The 23198-nt window shown below is 38.2% G+C and overlaps 1 protein-coding gene across 1 annotated transcript in view; it reads left to right on the forward strand.

The window, feature by feature from the left end:
* rev1 (REV1 DNA directed polymerase) overlaps positions 1 to 23198 on the forward strand; it is a 225400-nt gene that overhangs the window by 189018 nt on the left and 13184 nt on the right. The window contains exons 11-17 of the mRNA XM_028800617.2: positions 832 to 986; positions 2753 to 2872; positions 7967 to 8187; positions 10762 to 10934; positions 12239 to 12341; positions 12985 to 13123; positions 18098 to 18291. Coding sequence (XP_028656450.2) covers positions 832 to 986; positions 2753 to 2872; positions 7967 to 8187; positions 10762 to 10934; positions 12239 to 12341; positions 12985 to 13123; positions 18098 to 18291 — 1105 coding nt within the window. The remainder of the gene's footprint in view (positions 1 to 831; positions 987 to 2752; positions 2873 to 7966; positions 8188 to 10761; positions 10935 to 12238; positions 12342 to 12984; positions 13124 to 18097; positions 18292 to 23198) is intronic.

Here is a 23198-nt window from a genome sequence, read left to right on the forward strand (position 1 = left end):
TTGGAAATGAGACTCAAAAGAGAGACAATCGTTGAAATAGGGCGTCTTTTAAAATTTTGTTTATACTTTATCTTCAGTAAAAAATGTTTTGGCAGTAAAAGTAGTTTGTTTTTTAGTTGCTAATCCAGGGCTACTGGCCTCATTAGAAATGATCTGGACAATGAATGGATAAAACTAAATGATAGTTCCTTTTTGGTGTAAAAACATTCTTCAGAAAAAGAAACTTAGCTCTTTACTTTTTCTTTTCACATTAAGAGGGTTGTTTTGAGGCCTCTCTTTTACCAACTGAACTTAGTGATAACATAACCCTTCTCTATTATATTTACTTGTAACCTTCAAAAGATGATGTGTACTGTACATAAAAATATAAAGCAACCTGTAAAATCATTAAAATAAATATGCTTCTTGTTACAAATTCAAAATATCACTTTCCTGCATTGAATCCAGGTGGGAGTCACAAGGGCTGCTGTTGGTAATTTGTAATGTAATATTCTATACAATTTGCCAAACACTATTCTTTTCATCATTGCTTGTATTTCTTACTTGTATTTAAAGTTCCAGTTCCTGTCTTTTTTCACTTGACGTTTTTCATTAAGCTTACAAAATTTTAATGTCTTTCCTTAATTATTTTTGTTCATAAAAATCATAGCAATGCTCAAAATATTTTTCTAGTCTTTGATGTTATTTTTTAAGGAACTATCGACTTGGTAGCAGATATTTATGGTTAAACTGTAAAACCAACAAAATCAATCAAAGTTTCCAATATTAATTCAATTATTAACTGCTAGTCATTTTTAAACTGGGGTGTCAATGTCCATTTTGTCTTTACAGTTACACCCATGAGATTGAAGCTGTGAGCTGTGATGAAGCCCTTTTAGATGTGACAGACATTCTGACTGACCTAGGACTTACTCCAGACTGCATTGCAAATGCTGTACGTGCCGAGATCAAGGAGAAAACAAAGTGCACAGCCTCAGTTGGGATGGGTATGTTTCCTTAAGCATGGTAATCACAGGAATAAATATACATATTAGATGTTCACGTGACATGTTGGACATATAGGATTTGGATGCACTCCATCTTCTCTAGTCCAAAATGTTTTGGTAATGAGTAAAACCACTTTTTATGTGTTAGACTTAAGTATTGCTTACTGTACATTTGGACTGAAATAATATTGAATATTTCAGTGAAAGTCAGCTGACATTTTTTTTTCCATTTGCAGAGTGGAGCAAATTATAAGTTGCATGGGCACAAATCTACAGAATAATAATTACTTCCAAAAAAACCTAATAAGTTTGCCAAATGAAAGACCATTTAGTCCATAAAGTTTATTTGGTTAACTAATAGCTAAGTTGTCTCTATATCTTATTGAGATTCTTTTTAAAAATTGTCAAGATCTCTACTTCATCTGCCATATTACAGCACATACATATTCTGTATATTGCAGGTGGAAGGGAATGCTTCAGGCACGATGACTCAGACAAATTACATCTAAGTATAACATGCCTGTCTCATCAATTATGAGCTGTGATTCACTACTTAGTAGAACCTGCCTTAAAAAGTGTGATGCAGACATCTCCACAGTGCGTATAGAGCTGTCCAAAAGTGTATTACTTTTTTCTGTAGTGTGCAGAAAAACAACCTAAACAATGGAATCACTTTGAAAACAGAAAATAACGTCTTCTATGGCAGAATCAATAGCAATAGCATGAAGTGGTGGGAAGGAGACATGCAATCTGAAGATTAAGACTTTCAGTTGAGGTTGTCACTTTTTGAGTGAGTTTCATAAGCTGGTGACAGTAAGTTTAGAGGTTTACATCTTGTCTGAAGAAGGGGCCTGAGTTGCCTCGAAAACTTGCATATTGTAATCTTTTTAGTTAGCCAATAAAAGGTGTCATTTTGCTTGGCTTTTCTCTACATTCATAATGGCTAACACGGTACAACACCCTAGTACTAGAGGTTTACACAGAAAGACCAAATAAATCCCCCACACTTCCATGAATGTAGCTGGAGTAGCCTCTATATGTTTGCAAGTAAAACCTTGTATGTACATTTTAACACTTATTTTGTGACATTAAAGTGAGGTACGCAGAGTGAGGTGCGGTGAACTATCCATAACAGTGCTAGCTATAATTTTATAGAATGTCAACTGATATTTCTGTTTTATTTTATGCAAGCATTTCCTTTTTACTTACATCAAGCTTTTGCTGCATGAGGTAGTTTCTCCTACAATAAGCTTTTCCTGCACATTTACTGATAATCATTGTAGTTGGTTTGTTTAACCAAAACTGCTGTCATATTTGGTTATTTTATTTCTGGTAAATATTTAGTTATTAACAATTCAGTTGAAACATAATCTAACAGTATTAGGATTTTCATAGATCTTGAGTTATAAGGATCCTTGTTTATCATAGTGCCAGAGCCAGAGAGTGATGACGTGTTGCAATGTTGTTCAGACATGCAAGTAAGATTTTCACTGTACTCTGTACGTATGACAATACGACTACTACTCTGACGTATTTACATGAATATTGGTGGTTATGTCGTACTGTTAAAACTCAGCTGAATAAAATATGATCTTTTATCTTTCTCATAAACATTGACAGTCTCATATCATTGCCTCTCTTATCTCACATTTTTGCGTTATCATTCCCTAGGCTTATACATCATTGCAAGTCATATATATTAATATACTGTGTCAATTATTTGAGGTATTTGAGCTTCGATTTACCTTTACTTTTTTTCCAATTAGCTTCCAACATTCTGCTGGCCAGAATGGCAACCCGCAAAGCCAAGCCAGATGGGCAGTGCTACTTAAAGCCAGAGGAAATCGACGACTTCATCAGAGATCAGCTGGTCACCAGTCTGCCAGGTAATACGGAGTCTTGTCTGGAATACCATAGATTTTGTAAGGATATTCAAATCAATGTAATATACAGTAGTCAAAATGCTGTTATTTCTGATTAACATAGTGTGAGATATGGTAGCAGCATTACATTATGAGACTGCATCTCCCATATAACATGTTTTCCTCCCACAACTGCAAAGAAATTTCTTGGGATTCTCTGAACAAATATGACCCTTTGAGTGTGTGTGTTTGTGAGTGTGAGCAGGCCTTGTAATGGGCTGGTGTTCTGTTTACGGCTGCTTCCTGCCTTATGCTTAGTGCAGCCAGAATAGTTAGCCCACAAACTCGGTAAACGGAATTAAGCAAATTGGAGAATTTATTGGTAGGTCCATAGGTTGCCTCTGCAATATTCATCCGTATAACCAGAAGTTAACCCTGGGGGTCTATGAGGCTTCACTTTTTTTGTTCAAAAGAAACAATCTAGAAATTGGCAGCTACTTTAAGTTTAACATCTTACCTAATTCTATTCTTTATTTACCCTTTAGCAGTTTAAAGGTGACTAACATGTTGATTGTAGTTTTCTTCTAATTGCTGTCATGTTTGTATTGTTTTTGCATTCACAAACTACAGCATGTTTATTATCTTTGTTTGTATCAAAGTTTGTGCTACATGAATTACAGTGTGATTGATGGACAATAATTCATTTTCTGGCATTGCAACTAGTGTCTACTTATCAAAAACGTGCTAAAATATGGGCACGTATAGAAAGGAGTGCTACAACTCAGACTGAAAACTCACATCTGTGTCAATACAAAAGCAAAAGTTGATTATTTTATGTGAATTTTCACAGGCAAGCTAACCTCACTATCAAAACAAAAAAGTCGCCTTTATTTTTCTCCCTGCAAATGAATCCATTCCAGCATATCTCATTTTCACTCTCTTTTGATCACGACAGGAGCCTTTCTGCTTGCAAGACTTAAAACTCTTCATTGGCTGTTTGGTAGCATTTGAAAGTTCCATTTTTAGCAATGTAATTTACTATCATTAGTAGTTATATTTTTTCTGCTTCTCATTTGACATGTTATTTGCAGGATGCCAGTTGATCAAGTAGTCGTGTTAATTGAAGTCTTTCTCTTGTTTGTGAGTTAAGAGTTTGTCAAGTAATGCTCAGTTTAAATGTTTACTCAGAATGTGCTGAACTTTCTGTTGTTATTCCATTTGTCAGGACTGCTGAGTTTGTGTTGTGACTTTGACAGGACAGGTTACTGATAAATAAATAATGCAAGGTCATTCAGCACTGCTCTTTTAAACAAATGCAAACACTTCTGTTTTCTAGAACTGGTGACTGCTCATCCTGACTCATTCTTTATTGCACAGTTTATCACAGTAAAGCCTAGTAGAGTAGGATTTAATTGATAAAGTGACATTATCGAAGACCGGGGCTGTTTTTCAAGCTTAATACAGTCGTATTTGTGGGTTAGGAAACAGCCTCCTTCGGGAATACTGATTTTTGCTTTATTTTTTATTTGGCTTGAGGACTTTTCCATTCAGGTATAAACATTTTTGTCTGATACATAGCAGACACTTTACTTTCATGAACACCTTTACATACTGGACCACTTTAATTCAGAAAGGCAGTTTTGCTGCTTTTATTGGTTAAAGTTCTAAATGTATTGGTGAATACATATACGATAGAAAAAGAAGAGCAAGTATAGTAATGAAACAAGCAACTTCTCTTCACCCTTATTAATATATTCAAACTAATACTGAGATTGTGAGTTGTACACACATCTAGAATTATTGTGTAACCACTTACCCACCAAAAGGAGTTAATTTGACATATATGTTGGAAAAGACAATTTCAAAAAGGTAATTTAGTAGTCAGTAATATTTTCAGGACTGTTATTTTTTTCAAAGCACTAAGTGAATAAAGCTTTGCTGTGTGAAAATTATTTTTGTGTTTGACATATTTAACATACACAACATACAGTGCATCCAGAAAGTATTCACAGCGCATCACTTTTTCCACATTTTGTTATGTTACAGTCTTATTCCAAAATGGATTAAATTCATTTTTTTCCTCAGAATTCTACACACAACACCCCATAATGACAACGTGAAAAAAGTTTACTTGAGGTTTTTGCAAATTTATTAAAAATAAAAAAACTGAGAAATCACATGTACATAAGTATTCACAACCTTTGCTTAATACTTTGTCGATGCACCTTTGGCAGCAATTACAGCCTCAAGTCTTTTTGAATATGATGCCACAAGCTTGGCACACCTATCCTTGGCCAGTTTCGCCCATTCCTCTTTGCAGCACCTCTCAAGCTCCCATCAGGTTGGATGGGAAGCGTCGGTGCATAGCCATTTTAAGATCTCTCCAGAGATGTTCAATCGGATTCAAGTCTGGGCTCTGGCTGGGCCACTCAAGGACATTCACAGAGTTGTCCTGAAGCCACTCCTTTCATATCTTGGCTGTGTGCTTAGGGTCGTTGTCCTGCTGAAAGATGAACCGTCACCCCAGTCTGAGGTCAAGAGCGCTCTGGAGCAGGTTTTCATCCAGGATGTCTCTGTACATTGCTGCAGTCATCTTTCCCTTTATCCTGACTAGTCTCCCAGTCCCTGCCGCTAAAAAACATCCCCACAGCATGATGCTGCCACCACCATGCTTCACTGTAGGGATGGTATTAGCCTGGTGATGAGCGGTGCCTGGTTTCCTCCAAACGTGACGCCTGGCATTCACACCAAAGAGTTCAATCTTTGTCTCATCAGACCAGAGAATTTTCTTTCTCATGGTCTGAGAGTCCTTCAGGTGCCTTTTGGCAAAACTCCAGGCAGGCTGCCATGTGCCTTTTACTAAGGAGTGGCTTCCGTCTGGCCACTCTACCATACAGGCCTGATTGGTGGATTGTTGCAGAGATGGTTGTCCTTCTGGAAGGTTCTTCCTCTCTCCACAGAGGACCTCTGGAGCTCGGACAGAGTGACCATTGGGTTCTTGGTCACCTCCCTGACTAAGGCCCTTCTCCCCTGATCGTTCAGTTTAGATGGCCGGCCAGCTCTAGGAAGAGCCCTGGTGGTTTCGAACTTCTTCCACTTATGGATGATGGAGGCCACTGTGCTCATTGGGACCTTCAAAGCAGCAGAAATTTTTCTGTAACCTTCCCCAGATTTGTGCCTCGAGACAATCCTGTCTCGGAGGTCTGCAGACAATTCCTTTGACTTCATGCTTGGTTTGTGCTCTGACATGAACTGTCAACTGTGGGACCTTATATAGACAGGTGTGTGCCTTTCCAAATCATGTCCAATCAACTGAATTTACCACAGGTGGACTCCAATTAAGCTGCAAAAACATCTCAAGGATGATCAGGGGAAACAGGATGCACCTGAGCTCAATTTTGAGCTTCATGGCAAAGGCTGTGAATACTTATGTACATGTGCTTTCTCAATTTTTTTATTTTTAATAAATTTGCAAAAACCTCAAGTAAACTTTTTTCATGTTGTCATTATGGGGTGTTGTGTGTAGAATTCTGAGGAAAAAAATGAATTTAATCCATTTTGGAATAAGGCTGTAACATAACAAAATGTGGAAAAAGTGATGCGCTGTGAATACTTTCCGGATGCACTGTACTTACATTATATTTCCTGATATACCATTTGTAGAATGCTATTCAAATTCAGTGTTATACAATATTTTGAGGTCCCTTTGATATTATTGTTCTGTTAAAGAAAATACTCCATTTTTAACAGTAATTATTTCTTCCGTTTTGACCAGACCCTCCATACAGCTGATTTGAATGTTTTCAAAGACCATAACAGAACTGCCGTTATGTTTCACACAAAACTGCAGACATGCATTAATGTACAGTACCTCCTGGCAGCTGTTCTTCTTATATACTGGGATCTTTGTGAATAAAAATTTTCAAATGTGAACTCCTTGCTCAATAGAACTCTGTGCCACTGGCTGTCACTTAATTTTGTATGGTCTTTTAATGTACTGTAATCTTATCTGCTTATTGCCTTTCTACAAGGATAGATAGAGAGAGCGAGAGGACGGACAGGCAGATGAATAGATGGAATGGACGGACTTACTTTATTTGTCCCCAGGGGAAAATTTGGCAATGGTTTGTTAGCTGCAAGACCATTTCTTTGAAGGCCACAGTGCACAAAGTATATTCTGACACATTCTTTCTGATGCTGGTTAAACACTTTGCTGGATTTCTTTCTGTCTGTTAAAGAAGCAATCATTAAATACTTTTCATTAGATGCAGAAATGTGATGGCTCTTCCACTTCATTTAGTATCTACAGATTTCTTTTTGACAGCCTGAATGCCACAAAACTGTAACTTAAAATTTGACAAAGTGTGCTAGTTCTGCCATTTCCAAACCTTTCCTTGAGGGTACCTCATTATTTATGATGAGCGTACAACACACCCATTTGTTTGGCTGACTGCACGACTAGCCCACGTGTTTCAGCTAAACACTACCTGTTTAACTTGAATCCGATGAGCTTTGTAGTGGACCCTTGAGAGAACCTGCACATATAAAACTTTATTGTATTAATGTTTATTTGTATTTATTCTCATTCTTTATAGTGTTTTCATGAGCAATCTTAAAAAAAAATCTCTTGGTTGGCCTGAGTCCTTTACTCAGTACTGTACTTTTCAGACAAAGCACTCCAAACACATTTCTGAGAAAGTATTTGATTAATAAAAATGAAATGAAAAAGTGATCAAAAGTATTTTCGCATTTTTTAACATTAAATATTGTGATTTTATAAAGTCATAGTCAAGGGCTAAAATGGTAGTTTTTCTTTATGAAGCATGCACGCCAAAATATACAGTATTATAAGATTTTCCGAGCTGTTCAATCCATTTCAGGTTTGTGGGGGGACTGGGCCTATCCCAGCAGCACTAGGCATGATAGGAAGCAGCCTTGATAAGTATGACAGACCAACACAGACAGTATAACATTATTTTATTATAATGTCGTGATGTTATGAGATTTACAGTAAGAAGACATTGACTAAAAATTATTGGAAGCATGAAATTTACCTTTTATTTGGTCTCTGAGCACTAAGTGAAAATTATGAAATTATTGTTTTATGTTTATGTAAAGGAGTTGGAAAGACAATGGGTTACAAACTTGGCATCATGGGTGTGAGGACATGTGGTGACCTACAACAGCTGTCAATGGCAAAACTGCAGAAAGAATTTGGACCGAAAACGGGTCAAACACTCTACCGTTTCTGCCGAGGCCTGGATGACAGGCCGGTGAAGACAGACAGACAGAGAAAATCTGTGTCGGCTGAAATAAACTATGGAATCAGGTTTACACAGGTAAACTGAATCTGTCTAACACATATCACTTTAAAATCAAGATTTGATTTGTGGAAAGGAACTGGTTGTTAGCAGAATAAAAGGAAGCATTTTTTTATTAGTATTCACAACAGTAATGCAATTAGATATAAAAGATGTGTTATACAAGAACAGTTGTAAAATTTTAGAATTATCTTGGGAAACGTTTATTCATGATTAATAATTTCAGTACTTGAAATAAAGAATATCCCCAAATCTGAAGAAAATTGATAGGAACCTGCCTGGAACACCACCTGTAATGCAGAGGCCCACGGTAGTCCTCCTCTAACAAACAGGTGGCTCAAGCACAAAACAACAAGGCCAAGTTAACAAGTGAAGTCTGTGTATTGTAGATCATTGTCCAAACTATAAATATTATGAACATGGAAATCAACATAAAAATGCAATCTGTGACAAGTAAACAGGTGCACCTCAAGCAGTTATTCCAATACAAGAACAAACCCCATGGCTGGCAATACTGGCAAATTAGTGATGTGGCATCCCCACTGACATTTTCCAATGCTGTCCTGATTGCATTGCAGCCCATGTTTCTTCATATGTAAATCTAATGATGAACTTACAACTGAAGCATATAAGGTCTGTTAAGGCTGATTCAAGTCCACTCACCATTAGGGTTGGCAGACAGTTAATTGTAAATTTCATAATAAATGCCACATTTGCAGGTCATTGACACATATTCAAGGGGTGTTCCTGATGAGCCAGAGATGTACATTATTGATAGCATTGATGTTGGTTCTGTGATTGCTTTCTGTAACAGTTTTCTTCCATATCTCCTAAACCCCTTTTAATACACGCACCTTCCTACAACTACAAACTTCATCCTAATTCCACTATCTTACTTGTATGGGCAGCATCTGCACCAATACATTGTACTGACCACTAAATATTGGAAAGACCAGTCATGTGGCCTCTGTCTTACTCAGGGACAATTTTCTGTTTATATCACATTTGCGATTGCCTTAAGGAAATATATGATATAGCAGTACCAAAATCCCCCAAAATTTAAACCAGTATGATACCAGCATTCCTGCAGTTTTGGTACCAGAAGTAAACATCAGTTTTCCACTTAACCCCAGAAAGACACTTGAAGAAGTAACCATGTAAAAACATGATTAGTGCTAGAGACTTTATTAAACTACTTGCTTTGACACAATTGAGACTTCATGGGAGACCCCCACCCTCATTCTTTTGACGTAATCAGCATTTCATGGGGAACCCACTCCCCTTGCCACATTGCTTTGACACAATCAGCACTTTTGAGAGATCACTGCTTCAATGCAAGCAAGATTTCACGGGGGTCACACCGCCATTGCCCTAGTGCTTCAATGCACACTATATTTTATCAAGAGGGATGTGATATGTAGTGCAGTGTGCAGTTTTGTGGTGCACCAGGGAGGCTGGAGTAAGATGGGTCATTTGTAGTTATCCATTATTTGCTTCAGAACCATTTTGCCACCAGTACTGAGTTCTGAAAGCCCAGAGGACTCAAAACCAGAAGCTCCGCCAACAGCTGTTATTGATACTGAAGTTAAAATTTTAGTTCTGATCCAACACTAGATTGCCATAAATATATTTACATGTCAAGTACAAGATTATAAAGTTTTATGACACATTCACATTCTTGACTTTGAGTCCTCTCTTCCTTTTTTTTGTAGTTCCTATAGTCAGGACATCAAAATGCACTTGAGACTCTGAGATTATCCTGCCTAAAATCCAGACTTTTACATCTTTGGTGTATGTGGATGATGATGTTCTTTGGCCTCATCTAACCATCACCTACTGAATACAATGGAGAATCAAAGCCTTAGGAGTAGCTTGTTCTGTGTAGCTGAGGAACAGTTTCATAGAGGGCGGTGTTTGAGTACCTTGAGACTGTGTTCATGATTAAGGGTAATCAGAGACTAATATTTAAAACTGACTCTTTGTAGCAGCAGTTATTTGAGCATTATTCTTGACAAAGATGGTTAAGCAGTAGCTCAGACCATATATATTTCATCATTCTTACCTAAGATCATGAGTTATGTATAGTAACCAAAACAATTACTTTGCTGTTTACAATCACTGAAATAATTTGCCTCCACAGAGTTGCAGGGCTTACTCATTGTGATATGGAGAGGAATTGGCCAACCTTTTAAGGTAAGGCAGTGTCCAGATGAGAGTAGTTCTAGTGACAAGGAGTAGGATATCTTTGAGGGATTATGTCACTCAGGTGACTTGGGATTGGCCGATTGTTTCAGAGGAAAGACTGGTCAACGCTGCTCAACCTGTTGCCACCACAACATTTACCAGCACAAGGGAATGGAAAAGTCAGTTTGACCATAACTTTATGGCATTGCTAGTTCTTTTCAGTTCTTACCTGATCATCGGGTCCGCATACACCTAATAAATGCAGTGACAGTTAGGATATTTTAAAATTTCACAGCCATACCATGGTAATCATGTAAACTATGTAGTTGAAACATATACAGTGACTAAATATCTAATTATAATTCCATTTGATTTGGCCTGTAACAGTTAAAATTGTCTGTGTTCTAGGCTTCGGAGGCCGAAGGTTTCTTGTTGGACCTTTCAGATGAAATTCAGAGACGGCTTGAAGCAGCTGGAGTGAGGGGAAGAAGGCTTACTCTAAAGGTCATGGTGCGAAAACTTGGTGCCCCTTTGGAACCAGCGAAATTTGGAGGACATGGCATATGTGACAGTCTTACAAGGTGAAATTTGCAGGGCAAAAGAGGTTTTATGAAGAAAATGCATACATCTTCTGTAGGTATTGGTGCAAATTCTTGCATTGTTTCTGTTTAGGTGCAAATTAGGTCAGTTTAGTAGGCTTCTGCAAGTTAAGCTGCTTCACCGATTTTTTGAGTTTATGAAACAAGCGGAAACAATGTTACACATGTAGATACATTTTTCGGAACACATTTTTAAGTTCTGTGCACAGTATATTTCTCAATTTAAAACATGTCTTTCTTTTTGCACATATGCATGCATGCTACATTGAGAGTGTATTTAAAAAACACCTTCCCAAGATGCATAGCATTTCTGAAGTTCTTTGAATTACTGCTCCATTCATTTTCTAAATTGTTTAACCAAGTTTTACAGTTGGAGATGGCCAAAGTCAACATTAGATGCAAGATTGGGATCCAACCTCCGACAGGGTGCCACACACACACACCTACACTGGGCTAATTTGGTGCTGATAGTTAGTCTATATGTATGTCTTTGAAATGTTGAAGAAAAGAACATACAAATTCCTTACAATCACTAGACTGAGATCTGATCCCTTGGAGCTTTGCGGGGAGCAGCTCTAATGACTGTGCTATGGTACAACCCTAGTAAAGAGGGGGCTGCATAATTTAATGGATTTAACATGGAAAATTGATTGAGCTGAGGCTGCTGTGACAGATGGATGAACACATAGAGTTAGACAATGACGTTAAAACAAGTAATTGTGATGTAAATCTTTCCCTGAGAACAGGAAAATATTTCAAATAGTGTTTACTGTGGCAACTGTACTAAAACAGGAAACCGGCCCTTCAAAAAGTGTACTGTATTGTAGCATTTATTGTAGCGTTGTGGAACAGCAGCCCAAACGTTTGTGTACGTGTCCTCTGACTGGTGTATCTTTAGCACTGCGTCCTCACAGCTGCAAGGACTATTCACATATTGCCTTTCTTGGGGTAACTTAAAAAATATATTTCTATTCAAATTAAAAGTGATGTTCTGCACTTTTAGTTTGCATTTATCTTTTTAGGATTAAGTTAAATACTTATTCACACAGAAAAAATATCAGCCTTTGATTTCACTGTACCAGTACTTATCAAAGACACAATATGATGAGGCCAATTAGCCTGTTGGTTGCTGCATTTTGTGAAGATTCAGTCAGATTATGGCTTAATAATTGAATGTTTCTGAGATGAGTGAACTTGTATGGACAGCAGGTGGACATTCATTTCAGACAGGCTTGGCCAGCCTTGTCCACGTATTCTAATTGGTTTCCTCTTCTTAAAATTTTTAGGACGGTCAACCTGGAACAGGCTACAGACAACAGCAGAGTTATTTGCAGAGAGGCTCTTAAGCTCTTCTACTCATTGAAATTGAATGTTTCAGACGTGAGAGGGGTGAGTGTTAACAAAAATGAGAAGTGAAAGGATCTCACGAGTCTTCGTTTTTTTTTTTTTACAGTGGTTTACTTGTGAAGCATTTTAGGAAGGTGCTTTTAGAAAAGAAAGTGTTCTCTTTATTTTTTTCTTTCCTACACAGAAGTCACCTTAAATCCCCTACTAATAACAGATATAAATCTTTTTAGTATGATTTCCAAAGCCAGCAGCAAGCCTATTTGAGAGTATGATATTTCTTAATTTATCAGGTGCAGCTGCCCAATTGTATTTCAGTTTGCTAAAATCGTGTAAGGCATCTTAACTTGTTAGATGACTAAGGACTTTCTATTTAATAAACTTTTAAGACATTCTTAACAGATAATCCCCACAAGAGGTATGGTGAGAACAGAGGTATGGATCTTATGGTGTGCTTCTGATGATATGTATGCATTTTCAGATTTTCTGTTGCTTTTTTTAAATATATTCAAATAAATTACTACCTTTAGAGCTAATGAAAGAATATTTCAAAGCACTGACAGCTTACAGTACACGTCAGAAATTAAACTTGAGAGTAATGGCAATGGAGTTTTTGATTGTAAGGAAATGGCTGCTTTCTTATAATTTCAGTAATGTTAACCTTTTTTTTGTTTTGTTAAAAAACTAGGTTGGCATGCAGATAAATCACTTGATTCCTGTCCAGAGAAGGAACACTGTTACCTCACCTCATGTGGCCCAGCCATACTCTGTGAAAGATCTTCTCATGGCAAAGAGATCAAAGCGACTGAGTAGTGTGCCTGCTGAAAGTAAGTTTGAGATTACACTGGGACCAAGTGCTACTACACTTTTGACCTCTTTGCTTTTGACTAATGTAAGATACTTATTGGAGGAACAAATAAAATAATTATATAAGTGATGAGTGGCTATGAAATTTATGACTGAAAACATAAAACAGTTGGCTGCATTAAAAGAAAATCAAATTACTTTCTATGTATGCATAATTGTAGGAAAAATACAAAATCAAATGATGGTTAACACTTGATTTTCAAGCTCAGAGCACTGTTCATGTTTACAAATATAAACCACTCAAAAAAATGAATGGGGAAAAAAAAATCTACTGGATATCTATACTGATATGGACTGGGTAATGTGTTAGGAACGAAAGGATGCCTCATCGTTTGATAGAAATGAAAATTATCCACCTACAGAGAGAGGGCTGAATTCAAAGACACTCCAGAAATCAAAGTGAAAAAATTATGTGGCAGGCTAGTTAATTTTGCCGAAATTTCATTGCAGCAACTCAAAATCATACTCAGTCTTTTGAATGGCCCCCACTTGCTTGTATGCATGCCTGACAACGTCGAGGTGTCCTGGGGGATCTCCACCCAGATCTGGACCAGGGCATTACTGAGCTGCTAGACAGTCTGAGGTGCAACCTGACAGCGTTGGATGGACCAAAACAACAGTTCAGGCAAGCATGGGGGCCAATCAATGGTATCAATTCCTTCAACCTTCAGGAACTGCCTGCATAGTCTCACCACATGAGGCCAGTCATTGTCATGCACCAGGAGGAACCCAGAACTCACTGCACCTGCATAGGGTCAGACAATGGGTCCAAGACTTTCATCCTGATATCTAATGGCAGTCAAGGTGCCGTTGTCTAGCCTGTAAAGGTTCTGTGTGTCCCTCCATGGATATGCCTCCCCAGAACATCACTGACCCACCACCAAACCGGTCATGCTGAACAATGTTGCAGGCAGCATAACGTTCTCCACGGCTTCTCCAGACCCTTTCACATCTTTCTCATGTACTCAGGGTGAACCTGCTCTCATCTGTGAAAAGCACAAGGCGCCAGTGGTGGACCTGCCAATTCTGGTATTCTATGGCAAATGTCAGTCAAGCTCCATGGTGCCAGGCAGTGAGCACAGGGCCCACTAGAGGACATTGGGCCCTCAGGTCATCCTCATGAAGTCTGTTTCTGATTGTTTGGTCAGAGACATTCACACCAATGGCCTGCTGGATGTCATTTTGTAGGGCTCTGGCAGTGCACATCCTGTTCCTCCTTAGTCCAAAGGAGCAGGTACCAGTCCTGCTGGTGGGTTAAGGACCTTCTACAGCCCTGTCCAGCTCTCCTAGAGTAACTGCCTGTCCCCTGGACCCTCCATGCCCTTGAGACTGTGCTGGGAGTCACAGGAAACCTTCTGGCAATGGCACGTATTGATATGCCATCCTGGAGAAGTTGGACTACCTGTGCAACCTCTGTAGGGTCCAGGTATCGCCTCAGGCTACCAGTAGTGACCCTGACTGTAGCCAAATGCAAAACTAAATTTTTATTCACTAAAACTAGTGAATAAACAGTCAGAAAAGATGAGGAGGGAAAAATGTCAGTGGCCTCCGCCTGTTAAACTATTCCTGTTTTGGGAGTCATGTCATTGTTGCCCCTTTAGTGCACCTGTTGTTAATTTCATTAACACCAAAGCAGCTGAAACTGATTAACAACCCTCTCTGCTACTTAACTAACCAGATCAATATCCCAGAAGTTTCACTGACTTGATGCTATACTCTGATTAAATGAGTAGTATATATTATTACAGCCTTAAGTCTTTTTTTTTCCATTTTGTAGATTTAATATCCTTTCACTTTCAGCTCTGTACATAAATCTTATGTTTGCATGTTTTATGTTTATTAGGTGCTGTGCTTGTTTATAAAACTATTACAACAAAAGTTGTAGCAAAACTGAGACAAAGATTCAGGCAGGGTGGGCTTCCTGGATAAAGTTCCATTGTCCCTACATATGCTGCATTTTAGTCTGTTACACCCTAACTCTTATGACTGCCACATAGGTCACGTAAAATATTATTTTTTTAGTCTGAATGTGGGTATTGAATCTTTCTAGCCTGTCCAACACTTAGTAGCCTCTGAATTTAAGGTTCTATACTTGAAGACCACAAGTTTCAAAACCATCAGTTAAAAAACTTGACTATTTGTGCTTTCCATGTTGTGTACTTTGGAATTATTGTCTTTATGACCTAGGATTGACTTCAAGACGTTTTTAGAAATCAGTTCTTGTTGCTGTCCACACCAACTGCATGTCTTCAACTGAAAACACAGCATGCTACCAAGAACATATCACACATATGGATTTGATCAGATGAGTTATTATTGGGAGTTCAGTCCTGCACAGGTCCATTTTTATTGAACAACCACCAACCCAAATGGCAACAACAAAAATGCACTTGTAATCGCAGCCTACAAATGAATGTTGATCAATTCTGTAACACGAACCCACATGCATTTATTATTAAGAGCGAGTACAAATGATTAAGTATCAGAATAGTCATTTGTAAATTTGTACTTAATTTAATTTAAAATAGCAGCATGAAATTACGGTAAACCTGATAATTAAAGCTGAGCAGCAACAGTCACTACAAAGTTAGTAATCATTCCGCATTAGCGTTCATGCAGGAGGATGGATGCTAGCCACATCCAGCTGCACGTTTTAAAAGGCATTATATCCAGGTGATTATTTAATTTTGTATATGGAATTCGGCCATCATCAATACATTTAATTCAATAAGTTCCTATCATGAATATTCATTGATTTCTTTTAATTATTCCTTTTTTTTTTTATTTTATTAATTTTATTGCAATCATTCATAAAAATCGATCAATTTTTACAAAAAATAGGATTGAAAAACAAGTCAACCCCCACCCCTGAGAGAGAGAGCATGGCCAACGGGATAAAACTTAAGGCTTGTAAACATACCTAAATTGATGAGTTTAATAGGCCAGTAGAGATGAATGGAGAAGAAAAAGAAATGTGGAGATAACTGCTTCCTCGGTGCTTTAAGAGCTTATTCTAAAATTTCATTGATTATATCCTGCCAGGTTTTAAAAAAAATCTGTACAGATCCTCTAACTGAATATTTGATTTTTTCCAATTTCAAATAGTATAAAACATCGGTTACCCACTGACTTAAAAGAGGACAGTTAGGATTCTTCCAGTTTAGCAAAATAAGTCTGCGTGCCAATAGTGTAGTGAATGCAATCATAGTTTGTTTGTCCTTCTCCACTTTAAACCCATCTGGAAGAACACCAAACACAGCTGTTAATGGGTTAGGAGGGATTGTGACACGAAGGCTGTCTGAGAGGCAGGAGATGATGTTTTACTGATAGGCCTGAATTCATTCTTTTTATTGTAAGCTTTTAATGTGGTAGCACATGAGAGGTTAATGATCAAACTAAAAGAATTGGGTGTCCAAGGGATTCTGTGTAAATGGCTATAAAATTAGCTCAAATGGAATGCAAAGAATAATGCATCAATTAGGGATCAGAGCTGCCACCACCATTGTTGTTAATTTATATAAATGCTCATGTAAAAAATGTAACTAACTAACTAACTAACAAGCTTGTTAAGTTGCAGATGACAAAAGGAATGGCTGATAAGTTAGGGTTATTAGAATTATTACTTGGGCAGATACAGTACATGTCAAATGAATTTTAAAGTAAATGAATATAAAGTATTAGATATAGGAAGTAAAACATTAGATATAAATACACAATGGGGGAGTTTGAGACTTCAAATTACTCCGAAGTGCGTGTGAGTGACAGAGAAGTCATCATTGTCCACATCCAGACAGTGTACAGACACGTTCAACATGACAAACTAGGATGCTGGGTTACATAGCGTGATGCCTCAGGTACAAATCAAGGAAGGAGGTGGTTCTTAAAGGTGTACAGTGTACTTGTGGATCCTTGCCTGGAATATTGTATGCAGTTTGTGACTCCTTCTTGCAAAAAAAGATACAGCAGCGATAGACAAAGTCCTGAGAACATTGATTTGACCTTTCTGGGATTGTGAGGTATGAAATATGGGAACGACTGAAGGAGTTAAATCTTGATTTAAGAATGCGAAGTTAAGTGGAGACATAACGTGAGTGTTCAAAATTATGAAGGGAATAAGTATGGTGGGCTCCAGCTGGATTATAGCAATTGGAGGGTAAATTTCGCACCAGAGTTAGAAAATTTTTCTTGACACAACAGAACAATAAAATATGGAATAGGTTAACATGTACAGTAGTGTATGAGCATTGATTAGCAGTGAATAACATGCTTGCATTGCAGGTTATATTTGTAGTTCTAGTTTTAGATGATCGATTTTCAAGTCAAGTGCTGTTAAGAAAGCCTTAAATGGAGCAAAACAGACTTAAGCAGGCTAGAGCAACATTTCCTGAGTCTATTGCAGGTGGACTGTGGCTGAGCCTGGACAAAACCCCATCACAATCAGGCTCGATTCATAGTGGCAGCATCGCAGGTGGATCACAGCTAACCCCCAGACAAATCCTCATCCACCAGTCCAAAGATGGCACTCGATTCACAGCGGCAGCATCACAGGTGGATATTGCCGAATCCTGGACAACCTCCCCAACCCCGACTTTCAAGTTTGTGCTCAATTTAACAAGGAGAAAGAGCATTGATAATCGCTCTTGATTCATCTGATGCTCTTATGTTACGGTGCTCACATGGGACCACCATGATTTGACGATTGTTCTTGTTCCACAGAGGGGGACTGCCTCACCCCCCAGCACCTCAGATGATCACTATAAATTCACGGAGGGAGACCCCCTGAATTGTGATACCACAAAGGTTGGGAAACACTGGGTTAGATAAAAACAAAGGCAACTTGCTAGACCTCCAAGGGTTTGGTGCCTGGCTCTTGCAGATGTCTTGAGTACTTTAGAATGTAACATGTAAGTAATGTTGTCATCTTCTCCTTGCAGCATGTGAGTCAACAAGTCCTGACAAATCGTTGCTACTACGAAATTCCCTCTGCTCTGCACCTTTTAAACAACAATTGACAGAACCAACGCCAGGGACCAGCAAGTCGGAACCTGTGGTCAGATATAATGGTGGCCTACACACACCATCCAAGAGCAGGGCAAACCTCAGTATAGAAGTGCCATCACCATCCCAGGTACAGATTTTTATTTTAAGCAGAATGTGTTTCACATTTGTATCATATTGAGAGTCTATTGTCTTTCACCTTTTAATTTTAGTACCAGATTGGTGTGAACTTTTATATTAGAAGGCTCTCAGCCACCTGATAGGAGAAGTGGACTATAAGTACATGTTTTTAAACTTTTCTTTTATGTGTTTTCCCTGTATGCTCAGTCAGTGGTCTAGTCCCCTTATTTAAAAAGGTCCCAAATTCCATCATTTTCTGTTGGGGCAAATCTTATACAGTTGGCTCATACGGTTCAGTCCTGTATTCAAATGATTAATGACTCCAACTTAAAAGTCCTTAGGAATCTTTCACACACGCTTGTGCGAGAACCAGGCCTCCTGACATGTCCAAAATGTTCTACTCTAAAACACAAAAGAAGAGTGAAAATATCTGATAACTAGGCAGAACACAAAAAGCAGTGTATTATGGTATATGAAGCGTGAAGCAGACAAATGTTGTGTTTGCCTTTTAGAGCATAACGCTGTACCTTCAGTCCTAGCCGTTAGTGAGCTAGCAGTCGTGTGTTTTACTGTTAAACAAGTGCTTGTTCTGCTTGAGCGCTCTGCTAATAATGAGAAGAGCAGCCGTCATAGCAGTGGCTAAATCAATCGATAGCCACCATACAAAGACCCCTAGACCTAGAAGGGACTTTTAGAACAAGCTCCTGACAGCAAGGCTGAGGTGTGAAAAGGAGATTGCAGTAGAATCATTGCAGGTTTGAGTTTTTATTGTTTATTTTAGGGGTCAACAACCTTTCAGCAGTGTTGTGCTGAACCTATGTCACAATGTTATTCTGCGTGCCGACATAATTTTACTAATTTTGTTATATATACAGGTAAAATTCCATTACAATGAATATCTTTGCAACGAAATTTTCATAACAACAAAGTATTTTTATGGTCCAACAGTTTCCCCATATGACACGAGTCTATAGAAATCTTGTTACTAAGAAGTACATTCAGCAGATACTTTCATTATAATGAAGTGCACAAAAGACCTTGAAATGCCTGAATGAATCATCCACAGAGCAGTTAGTTCTGTGGCCGCAGCTCAGTTGTGCACAATGATCCCCAAAGAGAAACACTGTAAAATTTTTTTTCTTTCTTCGACTTTCCTTGTACTGTTTTTTTTTTTTTTTTGCCTTTTTTGTTTCCTGCTGTTTTCAGTGATACCTTTTTGCTTATTGCTCGTCAACATTTGAAAAACATCCATTGGAATTTAACTCATTGTCACCCTCCTATAGAAACGGCAGACACGAAAAACGATAACAGTTCATATTAGAAAAAAAAACTTTAATTTTTTGCAGCTCTCGATTGTGGCAAAAAGAAAAAAGATGTTGCCAGTGAATTTGGAATTTCGCCATCGACACTGTCAACTTTCTTGAAAGACAGAGCAAAAATAAGAAGAAAAATCTCAGGTTGCAAACATATGTGTACTGCTGCATTTGAAGACGTCGAAAAAAACGTTTTTATGTGGTTCAGTGAGGCTCGTTCAAGAAACATTCATATTAATGTGGCAATCATTCAAGAAAATGTGAGGTTTGTAAAACTCTCTTGGGACCTCCCCCAAGTGGACAACATGCCGAAGAGCATCCTGAAGTGCGATCTCCGTGTCTGTACGGGGCAATAGCAGACTCACAGATATGCTGCGTCTCTCCGCCAAAGTAAACAGAAAAGATCTCGAGGTTAGGAGTGCGTACATTGTAAATGCAGATAACAGGATTACTTTATCACTGACCTGCACGACCCTGCCTGACTGCTGTGTCTGTGTATAGCAGAGTGGCAGATCACGCTACAATAAATAACTGTGCCGTTCCTGTTTCAAGCTGAATAAAGCTGGTTTTGCTAAAGTACTGAGACTTGGCCTCGTGTTTTGGGGTGCAAGACAGGGACTTCTAGCGTGACCCCGATCTTTTATGATTTGCTTCTGTGACGCTTCACTGCAGCGCTGTGAGCCTCCTATTGCCCTGCCCCAGCAACGGACAATCTTCCATAGACGCTGCAATCGCACTTCAGGACGCACTTCAGCGTGTCATTTCTGTTGGGTGGCGAGCGGGGGGGTCTCAAAAGAGTTCAGAAACCTCTCAATATGAAGAAAAAAAAAAAAGGATGATTCAACTTCTGATTGATAACTGTGCTGCCCACAACATGCTTCCACATTCAGATAATATTCGCGTTGAATTCCTCCCACCCAATTGCACGGTAGCGCTTCAGCCATTGGTTTTAGGCATCATTCGCACCCTGAAAGTGTATCATCACAAGGAAATGCTGAGAAAAATTCTCGTCAGCATAACTTGTAGGCAGGAGGAGATTAAAATTAGCGCGAAGTTAAAGAAAGCACTATAGTAACAAATACAGAATCTCATTACAACAAAATTTTCGTTACAACGAAATATTTTTTAGGTCCCTGGGAGTTCGTTGTAATGGAATTTTACCTGTAGTATCAAAATTGGTCTGGTTATAATGGGCTTCAAAAGTATGGATCTTATATTATTTGTCATTCAATATTTTAAAATTCATATGATCATATGTGAAACTAATTTTTGTAAAATTTTAATTTTCAACACATTTATTAAAAATTGTATTGCAAATTATAAATTACAAGTTTTTCAATAGAAAACACATAGTTTGAATAAGAAAAACATCAAGAATTGTAATATGATTAATCATTATTTATTATTAATCAGAGCTATTAATCAATTAATGCGAAGTAATTGTGTAACTACATTCAGTGGCTTTATTTTTGGTTCCAATTATTTGACCAAAATAAGTAGTTTGTTTCCTAAAGCCAGAAAGAGCCCTTTTTATAGCTTCACTTTTCTCATGAGTGGTTTTAAACGTGGACTGATGTTTAGTTTGATAATGTGTTTGTACACTTGACATACGACACACGACATTTTCACAGCATAACGCTCACACAACACGATCCTTTTGTTGTACAAATCCAGTTTTTGTCTTTTATGAGACATTTTAGGGCAGTATATTATTTAATAATAACAAGAGGTTTGTTTTAACATATCACAGCCGGCAGTGAATATAAGCTTTCCATTTACATGTGAGTCACATGCGCAAAATGTAGGAGGGGACGTGGAGCGCTAATGCATGTGCTATAATTAAAATATAATAACAAGGTTTGTTTTAACGTACCACGGCCTGCTCTGAACAAATGGATTCCATTTACATGTGAGTCGCATACGCAAAACATAGGTGACAATGCGAACGTGTGTGCTGTAATTAAAATACAATTTTTAACTATTTCAATTCAATCAGAGTGCCATTGAAAATTGTTCCGTGTGCCAGTGCCATAGGTTGCCAACCCCTGGTTTATTTGTTTCTTTTTTGGTATAGGAACCTGCTTGTCACATACAAAATGCTCCTTAATTTTGGCAACTGATTAGATAGAAAAGTTTATCAACATGGGCAACCCCATATACCTAAAGAAGCAGACACCCCACGAAACACCTACTACATGTGCAGGATGCACAAGGCCCAACACAAGCACACAGTGGGTGCTACATCAAAGCACACTGACAGTAACATTGAGGTACCTAAAGGACCTTTCCATAAACTGGAGTAATGCACAAAAACACCCTTTCTTTCAGAAAAAAGGCATGCACATTTAACACAGGAGGAAGGATTGGAGCATAAAATAAAAAAAAAAAAAAAGTGTAAATGCCGGTGATATTAAACCACCTGCTACCAGTCAACAAGACCAAGCTGTGTTACCATGCCTAAAGCTCCTGTTTCATGAAGTACCCTGGGCAGCCCCTTCACATTTCCCTGTTTTAAAGGTGAGATGAAATCAACCAAGGTAGACATCCAATCACAAAAAAATTTATGAAAGAGCCAAAGGTTCAAAAGCAACTGTCACTGGAGTCACAACTCAATATAACCCATGACTCAAGCCTTCTCAGTATAGCCTTCTTAGCCCAAAAAATAAGTCAATTATAGGCCCAAGTGATAGATCCTTCACATATACGAGGTGAGATTGTGTCAAGAAAGTAGACATATTTTCAGCCAAAGAATTTTGAGTCTCTGAAATGATCATATACCCATCCTTCCATTCCTCACTGCACAACTCTTGCTAGTTGTTGAGCATGTCTGGCATACTGTAACTGACCGCATCACATAAATGAAGTAGTTGTAAGAATTTGACAGATCATTCGATCCATCAAGCTTACTAAACTAACCCTAATCTTTCATTTAGATGCTTATTAAAGGTCCTCAAGCCTTTAGGGCTACTGTTCATGTTTGTGCTAACAAGGTTTGGTGCATCAGTAATAGAACCATTAGCTTTGTTGAACTGATGTATGTTTGACAAACCAAGAGAGCACTCACTCCATGAGGTACTTCCAACGTTGTCTTACTTAGCACATGTCCCAATAAGAGATATGTGCAGTGCAGCCTTGCCAACCACTAGAGCATGGATGTAACCAAGACTGGCCTTGCAGAGGCAATAAGCAGGCAATAGCCTACCACCCTGTGGAGTAATTCGGTATGTTGAACTAACTGATGTGAGATCCCACCCTAGCCTCTTAGAAAAGTAAAAAATATTATTTTGGTTTGGATTAAATTTGCATCATGAGCCAGCTATCCTGTCCCATTCTTAGTTGATTTCCAGAACTGGTTACACAGAATGAGGGAAACAATATATAGAGTTGGACTGGAGTGTTGAAAAAAGATGCAGGAAGGTATCAGCCTACAGAAGAACGCCCGAGTTCCAAATCTCCCTCTGTCTGTCAGAGAGTCAGCGAGCACATTTAGATTCATCTAAAATGGAAGTGGTTACTGGTGAGTAAGCCAGCCTTCCTTTTAGGGCATTTTGATGGAAGTCACATTTTGTGATGGTGTGCTTTCTTTGAGAATTCAAACATCAAT

Source organism: Erpetoichthys calabaricus, chromosome 4, assembly GCF_900747795.2.
Source record: "Erpetoichthys calabaricus chromosome 4, fErpCal1.3, whole genome shotgun sequence".
Lineage (NCBI taxonomy): Eukaryota > Metazoa > Chordata > Cladistia > Polypteriformes > Polypteridae > Erpetoichthys > Erpetoichthys calabaricus.